Here is a 23,766-nt window from a genome sequence, read left to right as displayed (position 1 = left end):
ACTAAAACCAGGACTAAAACCAGGACTAAACCAGGACTAAACCAGGACTAAAACCAGGACTAAACCAGGACTCTAAAACCAGGACTAAAACCAGGACTAAAACCAGGACTAAACCAGGACTAAACCAGGACTAAACCAGGACTAAACCAGGACTAAAACCAGGACTAAACCAGGACTAAACCAGGTCTAAAACCAGGTCTAAACCAGGACTAAACCAGGACTAAACCAGGACTAAACCAGGTCTAAACTAGGACTAAACCAAGACTAAACCAGGTCTTAATCATATCTAATCCAGGACTAAAATCAGGACTGAACAACAGTTTATTTGCAAATAAATATATTTATTGTTTCCATTGTAATCGTCGTTTTGGACACAATCCTCCAGACTTCTGCCGAAAGGAAAACAAAACACAGCATTTAACCTTTAAAATGCACCGCTGCATCGTGTCGTGCATAAACCTCCCGTTTAAAAAAAGAAAATAAAAAATATATATTAAAAAATTATGCGTACCACTGATATACAGATCATATAAACAGGTGCATTGGTCACAAACCAATCAGAATTATAAATGGCTTCTCGTACAAGACACAACATCAGATTTAGACTTTTCTTTAAAAAACAAAAGAGGGTACAATTTCACTTTTTACATCTGTACACGCTTTTTTTTTTATAATTCTTTTTTTTTCATATATTCAGTTCCTACAGTTAAAAGCATTCACCCGCCATAGACCGTTTCAAAACAAAGAAACTGCAGACGCAACAAAAAAAATAATGATAAAAATATAATAATAATAATAATAATAATAATACTCGTTTAAGATTCAGGATCAATCATCTGGAAATTATTTTTGATTCATTTAAATCGGACGTTTCCATCCAGAACTAAACCGTCTGCAGAGAATCTAGTCCTGGTCCAAGTCCTGGTCCAAGTCCCGATCTAGTCTGGGTTAGATCCAAGGTTTAGTAGTAAAGTCCTGGTTGAGTCGTGGTTGAGTCGTGGTTGATTCGTGGTTGAGTCCTGGTCTAGTCCTGGTCCAGTCCCGGTTCTAGTCTTGATCTAGTCTGGGTTGGATCCAAGGTTAGTAGTAGAGTCCTAGTTGAGTCGTGGTTGAGTCGTGGTCGAGTCGTGGTCGAGTCGTGGTCGAGTCCTGGTCTAGTCCTGGTCTAGTCCTGGTCTAGTCCCGGGTCTAGTCCCGGGTCTAGTCCCGGGTCTAGTCCCGGTCTAGTCCCGGGTCTAGTCCCGGTTCTAGTCCCGGGTCTAGTCGTAGTTCAGTTTAGTTTAGTTTAGTTTAGTTTAAGTTCTGTAAATTCGAAGGTCTAGTCCTGGTCTAGTCCTGGTCTAGTCCTGGTCTAGTCCTGGTCCAGTTCTGTCGTCTGGATAATTCCAAGGTTTAGTCCCGATTTAGACCCAATTTCAGTCCTGGTCTAGTCCTGGTCTGGTTAAGGTCTGGTCCTGGTTCAATTTCTTCATCTGGATAATTTGAAGGTTTAGTCCCGGTTTAGTCCCGAGTTAGTCCCGGTTCAGTTTAATTGCAAGGTTTAGTTCAGGTCTCGTTCTGGTCTCGTCCTGGTCTCGTCCTGGTCTCGTCCTGGTCTCGTCCTGGTCTCGTCCTGGTCTCGTCCAGTCCCAGTAAAGTCCTAGTTCAATTTCGTCTGGAAATTCCAAGGTCTATTCCTGGTCAAGTCCTGGTTCAGATTTGTTGTCTGGATAATTCCAAGGTTTAGTCCTGATTTAGTCCCAGTGTAGTCTCGGTGTAGTCTTGGTCTAGCCCTGGTCTAGTCCTCATGCAGTTTTGTCGTCTGGATAATTCCTAGGTTTAGTCCTGGTGAAGTCCTGGTGAAGTCCTGGTCTAGTCCTCGTGCAGTTTTGTCGTCTGGATAATTCCAAGGTTTAGTCCCAATTTAGTTCCGATGTAGTCCCGGTTTAGGCCCAGTCTAGGCCCGGTCTAGTCCTGGTTCAAATTTGTCATCTGGATAATTCCAAGGTTTAGTCCTGGTCTTAGTCACTGGTCTAGTCCCTGTTTTAGTCCTGGTCTAGTCCCGGTCTTCGTCCCCGGTCTTCGTCCCCGGTCTTCGTCCCCGGTCTTCGTCCCCGGTCTTCGTCCCCGGTCTTCGTCCCCGGTCTTCGTCCCCGGTCTTCGTCCCCGGTCTTCGTCCCCGGTCTTAGTCCCCGGTCTTAGTCCCCGGTCTTAGTCCCCGGTCTTAGTCCCCGGTCTTAGTCCCCGGTCTTAGTCCCCGGTCTTAGTCCCCGGTCTAGTCCCTGGTTCTTTCTTTCAAACAGTCTATGGGAAACATTCATTCACAAAAAAAAAAAAAAAAAAAAATAAAAACAAAACATTTGAGAACTTGAACCGTTGAACAGTTTTGTCATGGCAATTTTCAGAATCAGGCAATTTGACGGTGAAATTAACACTTTACATTCATAAAATCCAACTTTTCATGAGGACAAGATCGTTAGAAAAAAGGCAAGATCGAGCCTAAAACGCCAACGTGAAAACATCGAACACACAACTCATCCGTACCAAAAAATAAAAACAAAAATACAAAAATGTGCAAAGGAAAAGTGGAGGAATCGAAGCGTTTCTCTGATAGTGCATAATGGTATCGAGGTCAAACCAGTGCCAGCAGAGGGCGCAATCCTCCGCAGTAATAATAAAACTCAATACAGTCTGATGAGTGCGGTCGTGACGGAGGTGCATAGTGGATCTGGAGTGCTCACCGGTTAGTTTTGTCGTCGTTTCTGGAGTGATTTTTGTTAGTGACGGACGAAGAATACGAGATTATTTTACGAACTATTTAAGAAGAGATTTTTCTGACACTTGTGTTACGTTTTCAGAATCAAACGTACAGATTTTTAGGACGATTACGCTGGACTGTTAAAGCTACTCGGGGTGTAACGCTTCATGAATTCGTCCAGAATCGTTTCGGTATTGGGCGTTTGGTTCCGTGGGACCCGACACAAAACAGTGCGGCGCGGGACACATTTCGAAAGCTCATTGCGGCGCAGGTGGAAGCGGGACTACACGATGTGAGAGGATAAACTGCAGTCCCGCAAACTAGAGGTCTGCGCAGGACAGAATTTACAGTCCCACTCCCGCCCGCGTCTGCAAAGATTTGTAATTTTCAGTTCCGCTCCTGCCTGCATCTGCGATATTTTGTCCCGTTCCCGCCCGCAAATCCTGCCAGACGTGGATGTTCACTTTCTAAAGCTCTAAACACAGAACAGTGGAAAGTAATTGTCTAAAATGTGCATGAGATTAGATCACGTCCGCAAGTCCACACAACAACGTTTTTTGGTTGATACTGTGAAGTTTGTATTCGTTTTGGTCTTTCGTCCACATGGAGCCGGTGTTTGTTCTGAGAATGCAAACATTGCGTTGTCAGCTTTTGGAAATGGATTGCGTCCCGACCCCAGCGCAGCCCTGGAGCTGGCCTCCGTGCACTGAAAAACTGTTGCCGAAATGTGACAGGTGCATCTACGGAGCCGCTCCCGTCGCCCGGCAACTGAGACACGCTGATACACAGGAGGCTCTACCTCAAACTAAATCTGACTGTGAGATAAAATATACAAATGATTCATGTTTGTCTGTCATACATCATTTGTGCTGGAGATTTAATTTGGCATTAATAAAAACATTTTAAGCAGCCAAAACTTGTGGACGTGTCAATTCCTTTCCACTTCTCTGTGTTTAAATCTGTTGTTTAAAGCCAACGTCCACGTCTTGCAGGATTTGCGGGCGGAAGCGGGACAAAATATCACAGATGCGGGCGGGAGCGGGACTGAAAATTACAATTCTTATTAAACACACAAACGGTTTTACGTTTTGTTCCTGAAAATGAACCAAACTGTGACGTCAAAACTGAGTGATGTGCCGAACTGGGATTTTTGAACCGTTACACCCCTAAAAGCTTTAAGTGACGTTCCCTCCTAAAAACAAACCTGGAGTTTTTGTCTCTTGCTCATTTTTGCTTCTTATTTAGAATTTATTATCACCATTTATATTTTTGCTCTTTGTTATTACATTATTTTGTGATGTTTGAGCTCTTGTGTCCAAATAATTACAATTGTGGATCGATAAAGTTCGTCCAAGTCTAAGTCCAGAGCTGAAGTCTTTCCGAACGATTCTACTGAAGCTGTGTGGAGTTTAAAAACACAGTGGAGCAACACAAAACTCCAGGTATGTTTGCAAAGAAGAAACGACATTAAAACTACGTCAGAAAACAGCGTAAGATTAGATTGTTAAGTTAAATTATCCAACTTTTCTGTTTTTAATTGCTAAGTGAAGAGAGGAGGGGACAAGTTTATTTAAAAAACAACATAAAAATAAACCGAACTGTAGCTTTAACTTGGTCATTATTCGTCGATTCCGTTTGATAAGTGCATAAAAAACTCCAAATGTAAAGAGGATGAAGCTGGAACAGTCGTATCGTGTCGTACCTCGTGTGTCGTCGTTTCTAAACCGGGTTCCGTTTGGACTAAAGCGTCACGCAGCCACAAAAAACACGGCCAGTCGGCTTTAAAATCGGGTTTAAAATGGTTCTGTACAGTCGTGGAGATGTGATCAAGTTTAGGATGAAGCGCGTCGTTCCGAGTACCGCGAAGGCAAAGGGTTTTTTATATCGGTGTGTGTTTCTGTTTGAAGGCAGAAGGAGCTGAGTGGAGTTCAGCTGTAACCGGGCAAAACGGTGCAAGGCAGTTGTTTTTGTTTGTTTTTTTTTAAAGACGCACTAAGGAACTTTTCTGGCGGAGAGTCCTTCGGCTGCTCGTCGGATGTTCTGCGGTGAAGCCACAAACTTAAAGAGTCTCGCTGGAGTCTCCGAGCCAAAGCACAGGTCAGATTTGAGAAGAAGGAAGTGTTTTTAAAGATGTTTTTGAGAAATAAATAAAGCTGAAGTTGAATAAAAATGTGTTTAATACCACACGACACTTGTCTCTTGTTCTGTTTTGCGACTTATTTTGAATTTATTATTACTGTTTATATTTTTACTCTTTGTTATTATATTTTATTGTGATATTTGAGCGAATGTGTCCAAATTATTTCCTTTGTGGATCAATAAAGTTTGTCCGTTCAGACCGAAGCGTCAAAAAGCGTCTAGTTGGAGCCTTTGGATTTGAGTTTTGACGCCCCCCAAGGAGCGTCTTGGTCGCTGTGGACGAACGGGAGGAAAATACTTGACGTGTGTCCAGGTTCCGTTGCCCTGGAAACAAGAGACATTTCCTGGAACGATGGACCAGGCCGAGAGAGACTTTAGTGTTTTTAGTACATGAAACCATCAGCGAAGACGATCGGCTCAGCGACTGCGGCGCGTTTATATTTATACTCCACTAATGATACTGGTGCAGTCCTGGTGTAGACCGGGTTTAGACCGGGTTCAGTCCTGGTGTAGTCCTGGTGCAGACCGGGTTTAGACCGGGTTTAGACCGGGTTTAGACCGGGTTTAGACCGGGTTTAGACCGGGTTTAGACAGGTTCAGTCCTGGTGTAGTCCTGGTGTAGTCCTGGCAATTGGCTTTGTGGTTGCGGTGTGTTTATATTTGTAATCTTCCAATGACACTGGTCCAGTCCTGGTCCAGTCCTGGTCCAGTCCTGGTCCAGTCCTGGTCCAGTCCTGGTCCAGTCCTGGTCCAGTCCTGGTCCAGTCCTGGTGACTTGCTCAACGGTTGCAGTGTGTATATATTTATGCTAATAACACTGGTTCAGTCCTGGTTTAGACCTGGTTTAGACCTGGTGCAGTCCTGGTCCAGTTCTGACGATCGGTATTATGAACTATAATCCACTAATGACACGGCGTAGGTTCAGTCCTGGTGTAGTCCTGATGATCAGTTCGGCGGCTGCGGCATGTATATATTTATATTCCACTAATGACACTGGTCCAGTCCTGGTCCAGTCGTGTCCCAGTCGTGTCCCAGTCGTGTCCCAGTCGTGTCCCAGTCGTGTCCAGTCGTGTCCCAGTCGTGTCCCAGTCCCGTCCTGGCGATTGACTCGGTGGTTGTGGTGTGTTTATATTTATACTCCACTACTGCTTGTGGCTCCCGGGTCTTTCTCTTCTTCCGGGTCATAACGTCGCTGTGTGTTACGGGCCCCGGCCCTTTGTTATTTGTTTAAGTACTCCTGTTCTTCCCTAATTGCTTTTGTCGGCGCATGATGCTCCCGGTCCACGAGCCCTGGACCCGGATGCGCGGGAGTACCCGACGTGGGACGGAGGCTGGCGTCGCAGCGCGTCAGCGATTGGCCCTTCATCCCTGCGCTTCCACCAATCCGCGGATGCCACCTGTAATAGCGGGGATTGAAAAGGACCATCTTCCGCCTGCTCGAGGCGGCTGGATCACTGCGGCCAGCTCGCCACTTTGTTTAACATTGGATTGTCTCATTTTTGTTGTATTGCCGGCTGTTGCCTTGTTTATTTCGTTGGGACACCTTTGTTTTGTTTCGCAGAAATTTTGAGTAGATTTGGTACTTTGTGTTTAGTTAGGGCTCTTTAGTTAATTCGATTGTTTTGTTTAACTCCTATTTGTTTTCACCTTAATTGCTTGTTTTTTTTTCGTTGTCTTCCTTACACTGTAAATAATAAATGCACAATTTTTAGTTAAACCTTTAACATCCTGGTTTTCTTGTTACTTCCCTTTCTCCCCTAGCAAAGGGGACGTAACACTGTGTCTCTGGATGTTCGTCCCTGATTTGGCATCAGACGCATCACGTCAACCAAAGTTCAGCATTTTCAACTTCTGACGTCCCGGGTGCGCGTCCAGAGATTTGACGCCTGAACGCTCAAGACTTTACAAAACTGGAAACCCTGACGCTCCGGTCTGAACGGATCTTAAGTCCAAGTCTAAACTCTTTAATTAAACCCACGCATCGTTACTGTGAGTGTGGGCACCTCTCCACAGATCTGACCTGTAACGTGGCTCGGAGTCACCGGCAGCTCGTCCCAGCGGAGTTATTTTGTAAGTAAGTTTAATGCGGAACTCTGCGGAACTTTCCAGACGCAGCGCCGACGTCTCCATCTCCGTCTCCGTCACTCGAAAAGTTACGTAGTGAAGCTTTAAATCCAGGAGGCAAAACTGTAGACGCAATCTTACGTTCTGAACACTGCATTTAAATAACAGAAAAAGGCACAAAGAAAGAGTGCGAGGAGGAAGAAGAAGAAGAAGAAGAAGCAGGAAGTGGAGAGGAAGGACGGACGGTCAGTAGAGCTGGAGGAATCCAACGAGACGAGGCCCAAAACATTTTACAGAAGCTTTAGAGAAGTTTGAAGGAGATTTCTTTAAGTACCATAGAGCTTTTTCACAACGACCGGAGGAAGTCTCGCCCTGGAGCTTTGAGGAACTTCTGGTTTTTGGTTTTCTGTGTAAATGTGTCGTTTTCTCCGGCAGCTTCATAAATCTGCCCCAAATCTTCAACCAACAAGCTCCACAAGGAATTTATCCACAACTATCAAGTTAAGAACCTGTTTATGAACCCTCCAGCTCTGGAGACGCGTCCGTGTGAAGTTTAAAAGAGTGAGGGAGCGCGGGGCGTTTGAACTTTGGAATCCCATTTGTGTGAATCTAAACGAAACGATATTTAAAAAGGTCCGATATTACACAGAACGGACTCACGTGAGCTTCAAGTCGTCTTCTAATGTCGTTTAATCCTCAGAAAACAGAGCTGGAGTTGTGTTTTGTTTCATTCACACGTTTGAGAAACTCTTTATTATGAGTCTGTCTACATTTCCAAAGCTCTAAACGCTCTGTTCCACCTTGTGATGTCATGAAGCTCCTTTTGCCTTTAGGAGTTGAATTTATCCAAATCTAGTGAAGGTTTATGGAGTTTAAAAACACAGTGGAGCACTTTCTGTCACAGGGTTCCCACTTTTTTTTTTACTGACAAAATTTCAAGACTTTTTCATGACCTAAAGTGAATTTTCCATGACTTTACGGCACCTGCATTTGTAGAATCGATCTGACTTTTAGGTCCAAATATGAAATGTGAACTCTTTCCACTCACTGCCTGCAAAAATATCAAAATATCAATATATCGTATCGTTTAATGTGCTGATACAGGATGGATATCGTGGGCTGCTGTATCGATATATCACCAAGAGGATTTTTTTGGTTTATTTTACTAAATTATTTTGTTACAGCTACAGTTTTGTTGTTTGTTCAGATGAAGGAAACCTGTTTATGTGACACATTTGACTTTTTCTAGTCAGTCTGGCACCACCTAGTGCCTCTGCTCAATTTTTATTTCTCTCCAGTGACTAGATGAACACTAGACGGTTTGGGAGAACACCGGAAGTGCGAGTTCAGGCACCAGCCAATCAGAGAAGAGACAAACATTCTGTGTTGGCAACGATTCCCGATATCGAGGATTTAAAGCCGGAACAAAGAGACAGTTTGGTGAATTTTATCAAGAGGAAAGACGTTATTGTTCTTCTTCCTGCGGGATTTGGAGCATTACAAACGTCACGACCAAACAGCAGCGATTGGTTCAATTAAAAAAAAGTACCCGTCTACTGTTGAGCGAACGAATCCTGATGCTGCGAGGTCACACAGTTTCCACAAAGTGAAACCGACTCATGAATCAGACATTTTCACAGTTTTGATGATTAAAATGTTTGTGTTTCATTTTAACTTTGCACAAGACGTGATTTAACAAAGACTTTCAGTATCACAGACTTGATTTAGCCGTTAGTTTTTATTGAACAAGTATCGAATCGATTTGAAATATTTATCCCGGCTGGTTTACCCCAATTATTATATTTTATTGTACGGTCTTTTATCGCCATGACAACAGCAGCGGAGTCAGATCAGTTTAGATCTTCAACCGCCGTTTCATAAAGGAGACATGTTTTATATCGTGATATAATCGTCGTTGTTGTTCTCCTTGATTCCAGACGCCGCTGCTTCAAAAATCCTGGTCATACACGCCCACCGATCTCTACTTACTTCATTCTCATATTTAATTATTTTTCTTAAACAGAGCTCAAATATTTATAGAAAAACCACTCTTTTTACTCTTTTTTTTTCGTGGATTTGAGCTCCTTGTTTATAGGTACCATTTTGAGCATTTTTATCCATTGAGAACTGAATATTTTTGCTCTATTTTTTTAATTTAACTCAAAAGTTATCGTTTTGTTTGACCGTATCGTACCGAAAGTGCACTGTATCGAGATATGTATCGTATCGCGTCCGAGGTATCGAGGTATGTATCGTATCGACATCTTCTTAATGATACTCAGCCCTAATTATTGTCGTTTCTTTTCTTTTCCTTCTTCTTTTCTGTAACTGCGTGAAAGAGACACTAAAATTCCATGACTTTTCCAGGATTTCCATGACCGTGGGAACCCTGATGACATCTCGAGAGTGTTTTTTATCAGTTTGAGAGAAGAACTCAGCTTAAATGTGCAGATTTGTGCGTTAAACATGTGTGAATGAAACAAATAACACAACTCCAGGTCTTTTTTTGACGAGGAAACGACATTAGAACACAGATCAGACAATAATCGTGTAATACGGGCCTTTAAAATTTTGACACCAACAAATAGTTTTCCTTCCGTCATACCCCTTATTTCCTATCTGGTCAACTCCTTTTTGTTTTTTTTAGCAGCTATAGATTTTTAAGGAGTTTTACATTCTGGACTGGAACGGCCACAGGAAACGTAGGTCCGCCGAGACGAGAGAGGAAAAGACAAAATACAAAAAAAAACCAAACATTTCGGAGATTCTGATTTTTCTGGAGAAGCGCGGAACTCCTCCAGGTCTAAAATTAAGGTGCGAAGAAGGTCAAAAATATCTTAAAATATCTTCTCTATGGCGGTCTCAGACAAATAGAGACGAGGGAATACAGGCCTGTCACAATCAGACCGGCCACTAGAGGGCAGCACGAAACAACATCTGAGCATTTGACGTAAAAGTGTCGGACGTCCGTGGACCGTTGCGAGATGGGGACAGTGGGAACATCTACACGGCCTGGGAAAATCCTGATAATTCCATCTTATTTTGGTGTGTGTTTACGGCACAGGAGAAATCTGATCATCAAAAACGCAAGAGGATTTTTAAGAGTAACTGTGGTATTTGGAAGACAGAGTACGAAGAATTTTAAATAACTCTTTCAGCGTTTAACATTTCCTCTTTCTTGTTTGTTTTTGGCATATTAGTTTATCCTTTTTGCATAATTTTCCTTGTCCAAACCTGCACAGAAATGAACAATAAGAAAGAAATCTGGTACCTCACGTCAGAATGGTATTTCTGTAATCGGATAACTCCAGAAATCAGACAATGATCAGATTTTTTTGCGTGCGCGTAAACTCACCCAGCCCACATGTTTTTAACGGACTCTCTTTGGGTTATAAACATAAACATTATCATTTCCTTCTCGTCGTTGGTCCGGTTGTGACAGGCCTGTAGCAGAGGCACCTCCTCCTGACAGTAGCGGCTCCTGATCCATAGGGGGCGCTGTGGGAGCAAGGCGGCTCGGGGCAGGCTGCAGGTCAAAGGTCAAAGGTTACAGTCGGTGTTAATGTACAAAGATGTGGCGCAGCAGGTCGTCGGCGGAGGGCCTCAGTTTGGTCTCCACGAAGATCCTCCGCAGGAACTCCCTGCAGTGGTCGGACACGTGCGGCGGCAGCACCGGGTTCGTCGGCTGAGTCGCGATCTTGAAGATGGCCGCCATCGCCTCGAACTCTGCCCACGGGGGGCGCTGCGTGAGCATCTCCACCACGGTGCAGCCCACGCTCCTGCAGAAGAAGAAGTACACAGTCAGGTTTTAGATCAGGAGTGTCAAACTCAAATTCAGAGAGGCCAAAATTAAAAACTGGGACAAAGCCGTGGGCCAAAACTAAATATTTATTAAAAAATTTCAACAACATCTGCATGTTTTCTCTTCTTTTGAGATCTGTAATGTTAAACTTTTTCTTCTTAAAATAAATGTTTAATAATAGTTTTGCTTCAACACTGAATCCAGAACAAGCAAAATATAAAATAATAAAATTTTAAATGAATAATGTCTCTGTAGACTATCTCTGTGCGGCAGGCAGCTCTAATACAGATTAGATATGATCTTGTGGGCCAAAAATAATTATATCGTGGGCCAAATTTGGCCCCCGGGCCTGAGTTTGACATGTCTGCTTTAGATTATGTGCCTCCTCTAAAAACAACCTGGACCACACATTATCATTGCAAAACTTACGCTTGTTGTGCACTGTAATATATATATAAAAAAAAAAAACTGGTGCTGTCAAAAATATCTCGTTAATGCAAAATCATTTTAACGGCATTAACTTTTTGTTGCGAACTAGTTTTTTCATAAGCTGTGGCCACTGCTGTAAACAAACATGTAAACAAACATGTAAACAAACATGTAAACAAACAGCGCTGTGAGACGATGTCGTCGGAACAAACAAATACGGTCGCAACAAAAAACATTTCCACAAAGCCTGATCCATTTTTCTATATTGAGAAGAGTATTTAAAAAAATTATTCAAGGGACAAAAATGTGCGATTAATTTGCAATTAACTGCAATTAACTATGACATTCATGAGATTAATCATGATTAAATATTTTAAATCGATTGACAGCACTGAAAAAAACATTTAAAAAGAGCAATATTGGACAAAATGAACTGTGTAAAGATTAAATACAGCAATAAATGTAATTCATACTCAACACTCAAATGGTATGAGATTAAATGATTCAAATCAAAATGATCTGTGGTAAAATGCTCTTCTGAAAATCTTTTTGTGTTTTTGTGTAATCCCTCATTTGTCCAGAGGGGGGAGCCTTTGTAAAAGAACATTTAATTCAGTCACAGGAATAAAGGGTTTAAGAAGAAGAATTTTTGGCTCATCTGCTCCAGTCAGAACTGAAGAGGAGAATCTTATATCTTATATCTGACTGAAGGGGAGCGGCCCGAGACTGTCAGAACTGGAGCAGCCTCTTGGACGAGTGGACAAACGTATTCACCCCTAAAAACCTTTGTCCAGTTTTCAATTTTCTTTTGCGATGGAAAAATTTCATCTCGTTTCCAAAAATGTTCTGAAACCTGAAGCGCCCCCTGGAGATTTCTGTGGGTGCTGTCCTACTGCTGCTCTGTGCCAATGTCAATAAAGTCAGTACCAGATGTGTTTGTAAAGGGTTTGACGGGCAAAAACATCAGAATAAACAGAATATAAAACAGAACGTTAGCGGGTCAGTACCAGATGTCTGCCTTGCGTCCGTAGCCTTCTCCGCTGATCACTTCCGGGCTCATCCAATATGGCGTCCCGGTGACCGACTTCATGCCCGTTCCAGACAGACAGATGGTCTGAAGACGCCGACTCGCCCCGAAGTCGCCGAGCTTCACGTTCCCCACAGAGTCTCTCAGGATGTTCGCTCCTACGAAAAAAAAAAAAACACAAACACACACAACAAATGATAAAAATGATAAAACCGGAACTGATTTAAAAACACGAGCTGCAGGAAATAAATAAATACCAGACGGAAATTCTTACAAAAGCCTAAACCCAACATGCTTTTCCATTTATTTGAGCAAAACGTATCCTGCCTCGGTGGAGATATAACGTGTAAACAACTCTTGAGGTCGATGTAAATCTAGTAAAAATAACAGTAGTAGTAGTAGTAAAATGTTTCCGTCCTCTTGCCAGGCCTAATTTAAAAAACATAAATTGCGTGGAGACCTTTGATGTCCCTGTGCACGATCATGTTGCTGTGGAGATACGACACCCCCTCCAGGATCTGTCGGGTGTAACGCCGCGTCACGTTTTCTGTCAGTGCGCCGTACGACTTCAGCTGGTCCTTTATCGAGCCCTGAAACACACACGAGGACATTAGAAACGTTTACTCTTTACAGCAGAGTTACACACAAGGGATAATGTGCGACTTTTCTGCTGGTCTCCATGGAGATGTTATTGCTTCATTCTTCACAGTGTGACATTAAACCTTTCTGTCTTCATGCACGACATCGCAGAGTCAGAATGTCAGTTTATCTAGGGATTTTTCTGGATCTAAATGCACCAAGTACAGTGCAAGTGCAAATGTTTATTTAGTTTTAGTTTTTTGCCAAAAATTATCTGTAGTTTTTGGTCAAGATTTTATCAATTGTTTCTGGTTTTAGTCAAACAAAATGTCACACCCTCCCATCCTCCAACAGTCCTGGTTCAGTCCTAGTTCAGTCCTAGTTCAGTCCTGGTTTAGACCAGGTTTAGGCCAGGTTTAGGCCAGGTTTAGACCAGGTTTAGACCAGGTTTAGGCCAGGTTTAGGCCAGGTTTAGACCAGGTTTAGACCAGGTTTAGACCAGGTTCAGACCAGGTTCAGACCAGGTTCAGCCCTCGTTCAGTCCTGATTCAGCACATAATCATAATCAGCACATAATATAAATATTTTTATTTTAACTTAAATCATGTGTGATAGCGCAGATGAGCAGATCTTGGATGGAGGGTTTGGATCTGGTTTCCGGTCATTCATCTCAAACCCACCCAGACACAGGGAGAACCTGCAAACTCCTATTTTATTATATCAGTACTTTGAGCTTCAACTTTAATTCTTAGTACTTACATTTTTTTTAAAATTATGTTTCAGTCCAAAAAATATGACATTGACTAAAATTGTTGAGAAATTAACACTGCTAGGGACGTATAAATGGCACTGACCCCGGGCATGTACTTCAAGAATACACAGAGAAGTACTGACCCCGGGCATGTACTCCATGAATATAGAGAGAGTTCGCTCCATGGAGTCGCGCAGGCAGCCGTAGTACTGCACGATCCGCTCGTGGCACAGGTTCTTCAGCAGTTGGATCTCACACTCCAGAGCGCTCACCTCCTGAAGGACACAGAGCAAAGAGAATGAGAACAATACTGCTACTAATACTACAACAACTATTACTACTGCTACTAAAGTAAATAGTTGTGTCCTGATTGTGTGTCTTTCTCACCTTGCTGGTCTCGGGGCTGTCGGGGTCAAACTGCACCTGCTTCACGGCGAGCTCTCTCCCGGTGTCTGCGTCGTAACACAGGTAAACACGACCGAACGCGCCCTGCCCCAACAGCTTCCCCAGACGCCAGTTTGTGGGAGCGCGAGGAGCTGAGGACACAGGACACACGTCAGTACTTCAAACCCTGCACTGGAAACTGCACTGGAAACTGGAGTTTAACGCTGACAGTGATGTCAGATTAAATGTTGTATGTTTAATGTTTAATAGTTTGTTTTTGTCTCATTCCTAAAAGATTTCCCAAGTGGCCAATGTTGCCGTGTGTTTTTTTTAAAGTGCGTATCATTTCATTAAATCATCCCAGTGGTATCTATGAGGCAAAGCGGTGTGTCAGTTCATGTGTGTGAATGTGGAGATAAAAGCACTGCCCGTTTGCATTGACTCCAGTGGAAACAGGAGAAACTGTCCACGTGTGTCACAGGTACAAACTTCACTCTCACTGCTTTCCTCTAGGACGACTGTGTAAATGTCCACTTCAGACAGAGCGGAAAGGAAGCCACATAAGAACGTTCAATATTTTATTTAGATGGTGCCCTCCCAGAGACGCTGAGGGCCCAGGTGTCTGCGCAGAGGCCCGTGCGTCTGTCTGCAGAGGGCGGGTTTTCTGTGGCGTGTGTGATTTGAGCCATTTACTGTGCACTTCACCTCCAACAGATCTGTAACACTCACTCTGTGTTGAAATATAATTTTTGTAAAGGTGCACCAAATAATATCTCTACTGTATGCAGCAGTTTAGTTCAGACAAAAAGGGCCTCTGTCCCGTTTTAAATTCACATTAGTTTATGTTAAACATTTGGATTTTGAAAAGGGACTTGGGCCCAGGAAAAGAAATGCTCGCTTTGCTTTGAAAGTTACCTGGAGAGTCACCTGGGGGAGGTACTTCTTGCTGGGGGGGTATAAAGCAAACAGGTGTGGGCAATTACAGAAGAGACTTCTGTGCAGATTGTTTGGTGCTTTTGATTTGAGTCTCTTATTTTCTGTTTATTTGTATTTCTTTTGCATTAACTCCAGAAGTCAGTTTTAAAATAAATTTTGTCTGGTCAAAGACACTTTTTTGTCTTCTGCCTCCTGCTTTGACCACGTGGGGTCAGCTTCCCCACAAGTACACGTTTCTTTTTCTTGTTACGTGTGATTGTGATGTTTTGGTGTTTTGTCCAGGACACTCACAGCGGCTGGGCGGGCTGATGTCCATGACGGACAGCGTGGGGGCGGCGCTGGTGTTGGGTTCGATGTCGCTTCCTCTGCGCGTCCTGCGGGAGGCGCCGTCCTCCGCGTCGGGGCTGAACACGCTGCTGCCGCTGCTGGTGCTCGGGGACTGGTCTGTGGGGCTGAAATTCACCGGAGACCTGAAGCCGTGAACCTGAGTCCTCCGAGCTCGAGGGAAAGTTTTCCTCCCTGAGACAAAACACGACACGCAGAACTTTACTCATCAGTTCACATCTCAGAACTAGAACAGGTCAGAGGTTCAGATGGAGGGCAGGAGCAGAACTCTATGGGAGATTCACCGTTTATAAAGAAACTTATTTTCCACAAATGTTGAACCTTCTCATTATTTGTCTCGTCATTTTAATCTTTTGGTTTAAAGTTTAAAGCTGAAACACTCTCATAATGGCTCCATTTTCTGAAGCTACTGTGAAAAAAATCATTTGACTTTATTTCTCCTGACAGAGAAGAGGCTGAACTTTCTGACAGTTTCTGTTTCATGTGGTTAGGCCCAGGAAATATGGGTGGATGAACCATAAACCACAAACCAGGTCAACACATCTGCAACTAAATCTGCACAAAAAGTCTCTTTAGTTTGTGTTTAGCCTGATTGATTCTTGCGTATCACTAAGGCAGTGATGATCAAAATATAAAACTATTTCTGCTATAACTTTAAGCAAACAAAAGGCAAAACATTTCCTAAATACACCTGCAACATTTTGATCTTTATAACCGTGCAAACTAAAACAATAAAACTACCCTTAGCTCACTTAGCTGGTGGTGGGATTAAATAAGTTTTCTTCTTCCCACTCCTTTTTGGGCCACTTTAAAATGTTTTGTTGTTGTTATTTCTGTTATAATTTCATTAATGTTATATGTTCCATTGTAAAAGAATGTACATTTCTTACTTGCCCAAAATAAACACATAAATCTCAATCTCAAAGGAAAGCGGCGGCGGCGGCGTCTTACCGTCGCTGTAGTCTTGAGGGCTGAAGGGAACGCCGTAGCGCCGCGGATATGTTCCTCCTTTCCCCGATTTTTCAAACACCGGGATGTCGTACTCTGAAGGAGATGAACAAAACAAAAGAATAGGCTCAAAATACTTTTAATTCAAGACTGAAAAATCAACTGTGAAACGACTCCAAGAATCCCATGCAGAAGGTCTTATTTATCCAAACCCATTCTTCTTATTATTATATTATTCTCTTTTGTTCAAGGCGCTGACCTCATGTAATATTTATTCTACCATATTTCCTTCCACCATAAATTCCGGACTATAAGCCGCTACTTTTTTTTCTAACACTTTGAACTCTGCGGCGAATAAAACGATGCGGCGAATATAAGGACGGATTCTTTGTTTGGCACATTGTCCCTTCATATAAACGGTTTATGGTTTGGAAACACAGCGGATATGCACAGCCTGAGTACAAAAAACACCGCTGTCTGTGCTACATGAGCTCGCGATATCGTCAGCGCTCTCAAACAGTTTATCTCTGTGTGATAAAATAAATTCTGATGCTAAATGAACATTAGTGAGGGGCACACGTCTTAACCGTGTGTGTAAATGACGAGAAGAAACGTCTCAAACATCAGAAGCCCGAACATCCACTCACACCTGATCCATACACCTGTCCCCGCCCCCGAGAGAGTCTGAAATCTGCTGAAATCCTCCAACACACTGACATGATACAGACAGAACAGAGGCTCTTTCTGCAGGAGACATGAGCAGGGAGAGACGCCGAGGAAGTTTCTAGTTCAACTGTGTTTTGAACAGTTATTTTGTGATTCATACACAAACCCTCCTCATGGAAAACACAAAGAAACACAGATGATGCAGCTTTTAAGTTAAAGTTAAATCGATCGATGTGTCTGCGGAAGAAAGAAACAGAGCTGCTGCTGCACGTGAACTCGACGCCAGTGAGTCGATGGTGAGATTTTGGCGACGGCAGCGTGACGAACTGACGCAACAAGACGACAAAAACTTTCAGAGGCAATAAAAGCAGAAGGCTGAACTTGAAAACGTGGACACCTGCCGCTTATATTCAGGTACGGTCTCTATATGTACACTTTTAAAATTTTGTTAAAATTTGCGGTTTATATTCAGGTGCGCTCAATAGTCTGGAATTTACGGTACTATGATTTTAGTTGAAAATATACCTGGAAAGTCCTGATGGTTGTCCGGGTAACTCTGCGCTCGTGGCATCCTCGACTTTGGATAATCACTGCATGAAATAAAACACATTTATAATAATAATAGTAATATTGTCTGTGTTTATCCAGAGGTTTCTAAACAGTCCAGACCTGTCGAGAGGACTGTCTAATGACGGACAGCTTCCAGACGCAGAGTTCTCCGGGCTGCTCATCGAGAGAGGGTCCAACATCTGAGGAACAAAACACAAATTCAGCTACAAAATTTATACTTCATTATTTATCTCATCGGTGTATGTCTTTACCTGGTCCATGCTCTCTGGGATGAACTCTCCTTCACTGTTGATGCTGGTGAAGGAGCCGTTTCTCGCCACCTGCTGGAGAGCGTCGGGAATGTAACCGGGAGGAGGAGAGCTGCGATCCGACTGGGAACCTGCAGCAGAAACACAAATGAAATAGTTTGATTCATTCAGAAGACTGAACACAAATGCCCCCAAAAACTAAATCAGATTCTGCAGATTACAAACTGCGAGTCGCAAAATCTGCAGCTGAAAATGGAAATCGAGCGGCAGAAAGAAAGTTTGGAGTGAGAGAGAAACTTGTGACACCGGGAGGATGCACCATGAAACTTTCCTGAAGTCATTGGATGGATGGACAAAGTCTGAACTTCAGTGACACTGAAACCATCCTGTCGGGATTCAGAAAGACCAGAATAATTCTGTAAATATAAACAGGTCTAGTCCCGGTCTAAACCAAGGTCTAAACAAGGTCTAAACCAGGTCTAAACCAGGTCTGAACTGGAAGCTGTCCTAAACCAAGTCTAGGTCTAACCGAGGTCTAAACCAGGTCTAACCATAATCAGAATTGAGACCTGGATTAAACCAAGTCAAAGACAGATCTAAACTAGGTTTAACCAAGATTTAAACCAAGATCTAAACCAAGGTCCTTCAGTGACACTGAAACCATCCTGTTGGGATTCAGAAAGCCCGGAATAATTCGGTAAATATAACCAGGTCTAGCCTCCGCTTAAACCAAGGTCTGAACAAGGTTGAAACCAGGACTAAACCAGGTCTAAACAAGGTCTTAACAAGGTCTGAACAAGGTCTAACCGAAAGTCTAAACCAGGACTAAACCAGGATTAAACCAGGACTAAACCAGGCCTGAACTGAAAGCTGTCCTAAACCAAGTCTAGGTTTAACTGAGATCAAAACCAGGACTAACCATAATCAGAATCAGGACCTGGAGTCAAAATCAGATCTAAACTCGGTCTAACCCAAGGTCTAACCCAAGGTCTAAACCAGGTCTAAACCAGGTCTAAATTAGGTCTAATCCAGGTCTAACCCGAGGTCCTTCAGTGACACTGAAACCATCCTGTCAGGATTCAGAAAGGCTAGAATAATTTTAACTGGAACTGACGCTGAGTCTGACGACAGCGACACAGAAGAGTTTGTGTCGCCCTGTTTCCCTCCGGAGGTCGAAGCCGAGTTGTTCAGAAGTGACACAGAGGATGAAGAATTGAATGGATTTAGTGATTTGGAGTGAGATGGAGAGTTTGGTTAAACTTGTTCTGTTCTGTTGTTTATGTTATAGTTTATCTGAAGAACTGTGTAAAATGTGACATCAACAGTCTGTTGTTCTCTCTTCTATTGTTTTTACTACAACTTGACTTTACACAGGAAATGTCGGCTCCTGATCTCTCATTTTATAAAATACATTTACCCCAGTGTCACTTATGTTTTTTTCTTCTTCATTACACATATTTTGGCCAGTGCGACTTATACTCCGGAGCGACTTATAGTCCGAAAAATACAGTAATATATCGATCTATCAATCTGGAGACAAAACAAATGCACGCAATTTATAAGCAGAATTATAACTCATAAAATTGCACCTTCCGCAATATCTGTTTTGACATTTATACATTATTGGCTTTTGACAGTTTAATTTAAATCCATGTGTTATTATTAATTTATTATTATTTGTTGTAGAAGTGGTGTATTTCTCACCGATGAGCGCGAGCATGTTTTTGTCTGTGCCTCTGAAGCCGGTGTTGTCCAGCTCCTCCTGAGACGGCAGCAGCTCCATGTTCGACAGGGAATTCTGGAGGGAAAAAAAACAAAACACAAAGTAAGGTTTGTGTTTTGTCCGGTGATTTTTAGAAACATGTTTTATTTATGTGAATGTATTTCTCTGCCAACCTGTGAGTTCTGCAGCACCAGGAGGATCTTCAGACTCTTCATGTGAACGCTCCGGTCCAGCAGCTCCACGGCTTTGTCCAGGTCGTCCTGCGTCGTCAGCGGGATCACCAACTGTAACGGAAAAAAACACCTTTACTATCGACATTTCTACAGGAATAATGACACTTATAATAACATCTATTCATAAATAAATAAAACAGATCATAATATAAACACTGTGGTACCTCGTTGTTGGTGTAGTGAAGGTCCATGTTTTGACCAAAAGCCACTTTCGCTTTGTCTTGGAGCTCGTCCAGTTTGACCGGTCGAGGAAACTGTAGAATCCTGCACAAACAGAGGTCGAAGTTTAAAAGTTAAAAAGGTCACAGAGACGGGCCTGACCCCAAATGCTTTTAAATGTTTCAAGCAGGTCTCAAAATCTCACCTCTTCTCCCCCTTGAACTCGAACTTTACCCGAACATCGTTCTGGAGAAAAATGCAGAATAAAATAACTTTATTTGACTAGGGCAATAATGAAACATGCTACAAATACAGTTTTTTACATTATTTTATCGATAAATTATCTTGGGTGGTTGACTTTAAACCAGACATGTCAAACTCAGGCCCGGGGGCCAAATTAGGCCTGCGATAATTATATTTGGCCCACGAGATCATATCAAATCTGTATTAGAGCTGCCCAACGCACACAGACAGACTATAGAGACATTATTTATTTAAAATGTTGTTATTATTTTACATTTTGCTTGTTCTGGATTCAGTGTTTAAGCAAAACTATTATTAAACATTTATTTGAATAAGAAAAGGTTTAACATTACAGATCTCGAAAGAAGAGAAAACATGCAGGTGTTCAATAAATATTTAGTTTGGCCCACGACTTAGTCCCAGTTTTTTAATCGGCCCTCTGTGAATTTGAGTTTGACACCTCTGCTTTAAAGCAACAATATGTAACTTTCTGGGTGTGGCACATCACCTGCCTGATTCCATGGAAATAGAATGTTAAAAAAGAAAAACATACTTTGGAACATTCTCCACGGAGACAGATATGTTTTGTGTCACACTGTGAAAGATAAGAGCAAGACAGGAACAACATTTCTACGGAGACAAGCAGGAGAAGGCCGTACTCCAGAACAAAAAAGAGTCGGGTTTGTGGTTATGCTCAGAATAAATACACACGTTTTTCAGGCCAATAAAAACAAAATAAAACAAACATACTTTCATACTGGGGCTTAAACTTTTACTTGGATGAATTTTGATTTATTAATTTATTTTGGATCCCGATAAGAGCAGTTAAAAGTGCATCACAAAAACATTTTAATTTCACTTCTAGACATTCTGTTGGTAAAAAAAGCTGAAGTATATAGAAGAGAGTTTTACAATGACTTCCACAATAAGGATGTTATTTTAAAGCAGATGTTTAGTTTATGTTATTAATTTCTTTTTTCAGACCAAGACTTTGTTTTCACTGCGCTCTTCCTCAGAGTCTCGTGATGTTGCTGTCGTCCTGCCTCCACCGGTAGAAAGACAAGCGCCAAAACCTGTTTAAATCATCTGAGCGACACGACACAGAAACATCGCGAGACTGTGAGGAAGAGCGCAGTGAAAACAAACTCTTGGTCTGAAAAAAGAACCTAATAACATAAATGATCAGAGAACCAAAATGAACCTTATTGGACTATTGCGCTCAGGAGATGTTTAGTTTTCTCTGACCTGGTTTTTGGGCGACGAGGCCTTGGGTTTGCCCAGGTCGGACAGGAACATGGCAGGTCGGCTGGAGCGGTGCAGTTCAGCCAAGTCCTGCATGATCGACTTCAGCACCTCCTGCTCATCTGAAACACAAACACGAGCAAAGAGGTAAAGATCAACAACAGGGATTTAAACTAATGATAAATAAATACATGAATAACAGGGATTTAAACAGAGACGGAGCGCGTTTTCTAGTTTTGACAACGAGCTTAATTAATGTAACCTGTGTAACTTTTCTGTTTATTTTTATTATTGCTGTTGTGCAATAAGATTTTTTTTCTTGCATGAATTTTCCTGTGCATTCTGAATCCATGTGTCATTCGTTCATTCGTTTTTCAATATAAAACCAAAAATAAGAAAACGAAAAAAACAACTATTTTCTTCATTATTTGTCTCCAAAACCAAAATGAAAAAACAGATAATGATTCGTTTTTTCAGTTTTTGATTTTGAGTTTAAATGAAGAATGGAAAAAACGGATAACAACCGTTTCCCGTTTACGTGACTTCAGTGACTGCGATGCCGGACTTTTGCACCGCATATGGACTGACCCAGGACTGATCCAGGTCCGGGACCACACCAGGACCAGGACCACACCAGGACCACACCAGGACCACACCAGGACCAGAGCGGGACCAGAGTGGGACTGAGACCAGAGCGGACTCCGAGCTTTGACTCCGAGCCTCAGCTTCGATCTCCGGTCTTGCCGTGGGCTCTGAGCCTCCGGTCTCAGCCCCGGTCTCAGCCCCGGTCTCAGCCCCGGTCTCAGCCCCGGTCTCAGCCCCGGTCTCAGCCCCGGTCTCAGCCCCGGTCTCAGCCCCGGTCTCAGCCCCGGTTGTTATCCGTTTGTTTCATTTTTCATTTAAACACAAAATCGAAAACTGAAAAAACGAATCATTATCTGTTTTTTCATTTTGGTTTTGGAGACAAATAATGAAGAAAATAGTTGTTTTTTTCATTTTCTTATTTTTGGTTTTATATTGAAAAACGAATGAACGAATGATACACGGATTCTTCTGGACTATTTACTCAAGAATTTATTATGTTATTTCCGATTGTCACTGTAGAGTAACATTAGTATTGTTGATTTCTGAGACATACTTAAAATGTCTGCGTTTATTCAACCAAAATTTTCAATAAGACTCACTAGATAAAAGCATAAATCTAACAGAAAATGAAAATGGTAGAAATATAAATGAGTGTTTCTCTTGGGAATATGTTTAATTTTGCACATTTTAACTTAATCCTAATAAAGAATAATTTAAAAGGACTTTTTTTTTTAGCTGATAAAGGTCACATCCGTGTTCTTACCCATCATTGTGGAACAGCGGTTGACCCAGGACTCCAGGAAAGAGGAGTCTCCCATCAACGGGATCCTGTCTCCTGAAACACACCAAAACAAAAACGGCAAAACGTCAAAAACTAAACCTCAGATCAGAAGATTAAACGTTAATTTCACTAAAAACAAACAAACACAGACATAAAGCTCCACATCCAAATCTCACACGACCAGATTTATGGCAATATTTGGGTTTTTTTAAAGCTGTACTGTGTAACTTTTTGGTTTTGTGATCCGTCATCCTCTTGTTTCTGTGGATTTGTCGTTCATTACTCTGCCTGGAATGTTCCACAGTGTGACTTTAACAGCGCTACCTTACATAGAGCTGCTCGATTATGGAAAAAAAATCATTATCACGATTATTTTTTAGTAACACGATGCATTTATTCAGCATTTCTCTCTCAAAAAAACACTTTGTTATCGATAATTTCCGCAAAACTTTCAAATTGAAAATAAATCCAGGCTACAAATCTGAACCTTAGAAGATTTTTGCGACGTATAAAACATAAAATGAACACAAAATAAACTTTGAACATGAAATAAAGTATAGAAAAACATAAATGCATCCAAAAATTATGTAGTTGCCTCATTTTTTTTTTATTTTAAGTGAAAAACCTTGCAATTCGATATATTGTGACATTAATTTTGACAATTTTGAGGTATTTCCGCTCTTTTTTCAGCCCGACTGATCAGAAAAGAGAAGTAAGCGACCAAGTTAGCTGAAGATTTTTTTTTTTTTTTGTATTTTAAACTCATGACTCACAAGGTTTCTGTCTTTCTGTCTCTATATAAATACACCGTTTCCTAGTAAATACTTGTTTTGGCATGAAAAATAAAAGGCGTTTGTAATCTTTATGAGAGCAGTTTGGGTCAGATAAACAGATAAAGGTCAGAGTTGAGGTTTTGCCACGCCCCCTTTTTATCTGACTCATCGACAGACAGTACATGACCATATAAGGAAATTACCGGTCGAATAAAAGACAAGTAAAGTCGTAAACTCAAAAGACGTTCAAGTGGATAAAAGGGTTTCCACACTGCATCTGCAAAACTAAAGTAAAGCAGGTGTAAAATCTGACCATAAAATAATACGGTGAGATTTTGGTGGCATAAATAATCCATAATTTACAATATTTTGGTGTATAAATGTCAATTATAGCCTCTACTG

General features: G+C 42.0%; 1 protein-coding gene across 1 annotated transcript in view; it reads right to left on the bottom strand.

Annotated features, from left to right (window-relative positions):
* Positions 1–320: 320 nt before the first annotated feature.
* Positions 321–23,766, bottom strand: part of map3k2 (mitogen-activated protein kinase kinase kinase 2) — a 28,518-nt gene continuing 5,072 nt past the window's right edge. Inside the window, exons 2-17 of the mRNA XM_020930872.2 lie at positions 22,574–22,645; positions 21,229–21,347; positions 19,946–19,986; positions 19,746–19,845; positions 19,522–19,632; positions 19,330–19,423; positions 17,629–17,756; positions 17,477–17,556; positions 17,333–17,397; positions 16,145–16,237; positions 15,140–15,367; positions 13,916–14,064; positions 13,672–13,803; positions 12,659–12,788; positions 12,179–12,356; positions 321–10,719 (exon numbers count right to left, since the gene is read on the bottom strand). Of these exons, the coding sequence (XP_020786531.1) occupies positions 10,500–10,719; positions 12,179–12,356; positions 12,659–12,788; positions 13,672–13,803; positions 13,916–14,064; positions 15,140–15,367; positions 16,145–16,237; positions 17,333–17,397; positions 17,477–17,556; positions 17,629–17,756; positions 19,330–19,423; positions 19,522–19,632; positions 19,746–19,845; positions 19,946–19,986; positions 21,229–21,347; positions 22,574–22,628 (1,923 nt within the window). The 5' untranslated portion in view covers positions 22,629–22,645 and the 3' untranslated portion in view covers positions 321–10,499. The remainder of the gene's footprint in view (positions 10,720–12,178; positions 12,357–12,658; positions 12,789–13,671; positions 13,804–13,915; positions 14,065–15,139; positions 15,368–16,144; positions 16,238–17,332; positions 17,398–17,476; positions 17,557–17,628; positions 17,757–19,329; positions 19,424–19,521; positions 19,633–19,745; positions 19,846–19,945; positions 19,987–21,228; positions 21,348–22,573; positions 22,646–23,766) is intronic.

Source organism: Boleophthalmus pectinirostris, unplaced genomic scaffold (genome assembly GCF_026225935.1).
Source record: "Boleophthalmus pectinirostris isolate CB_2022bp ecotype Guang Dong unplaced genomic scaffold, ASM2622593v1 HiC_scaffold_11, whole genome shotgun sequence".
NCBI lineage: Eukaryota > Metazoa > Chordata > Actinopteri > Gobiiformes > Gobiidae > Boleophthalmus > Boleophthalmus pectinirostris.
Note: the sequence above shows the minus strand (reverse complement) of the source record. Positions and strands in the feature narration are given on the sequence as shown.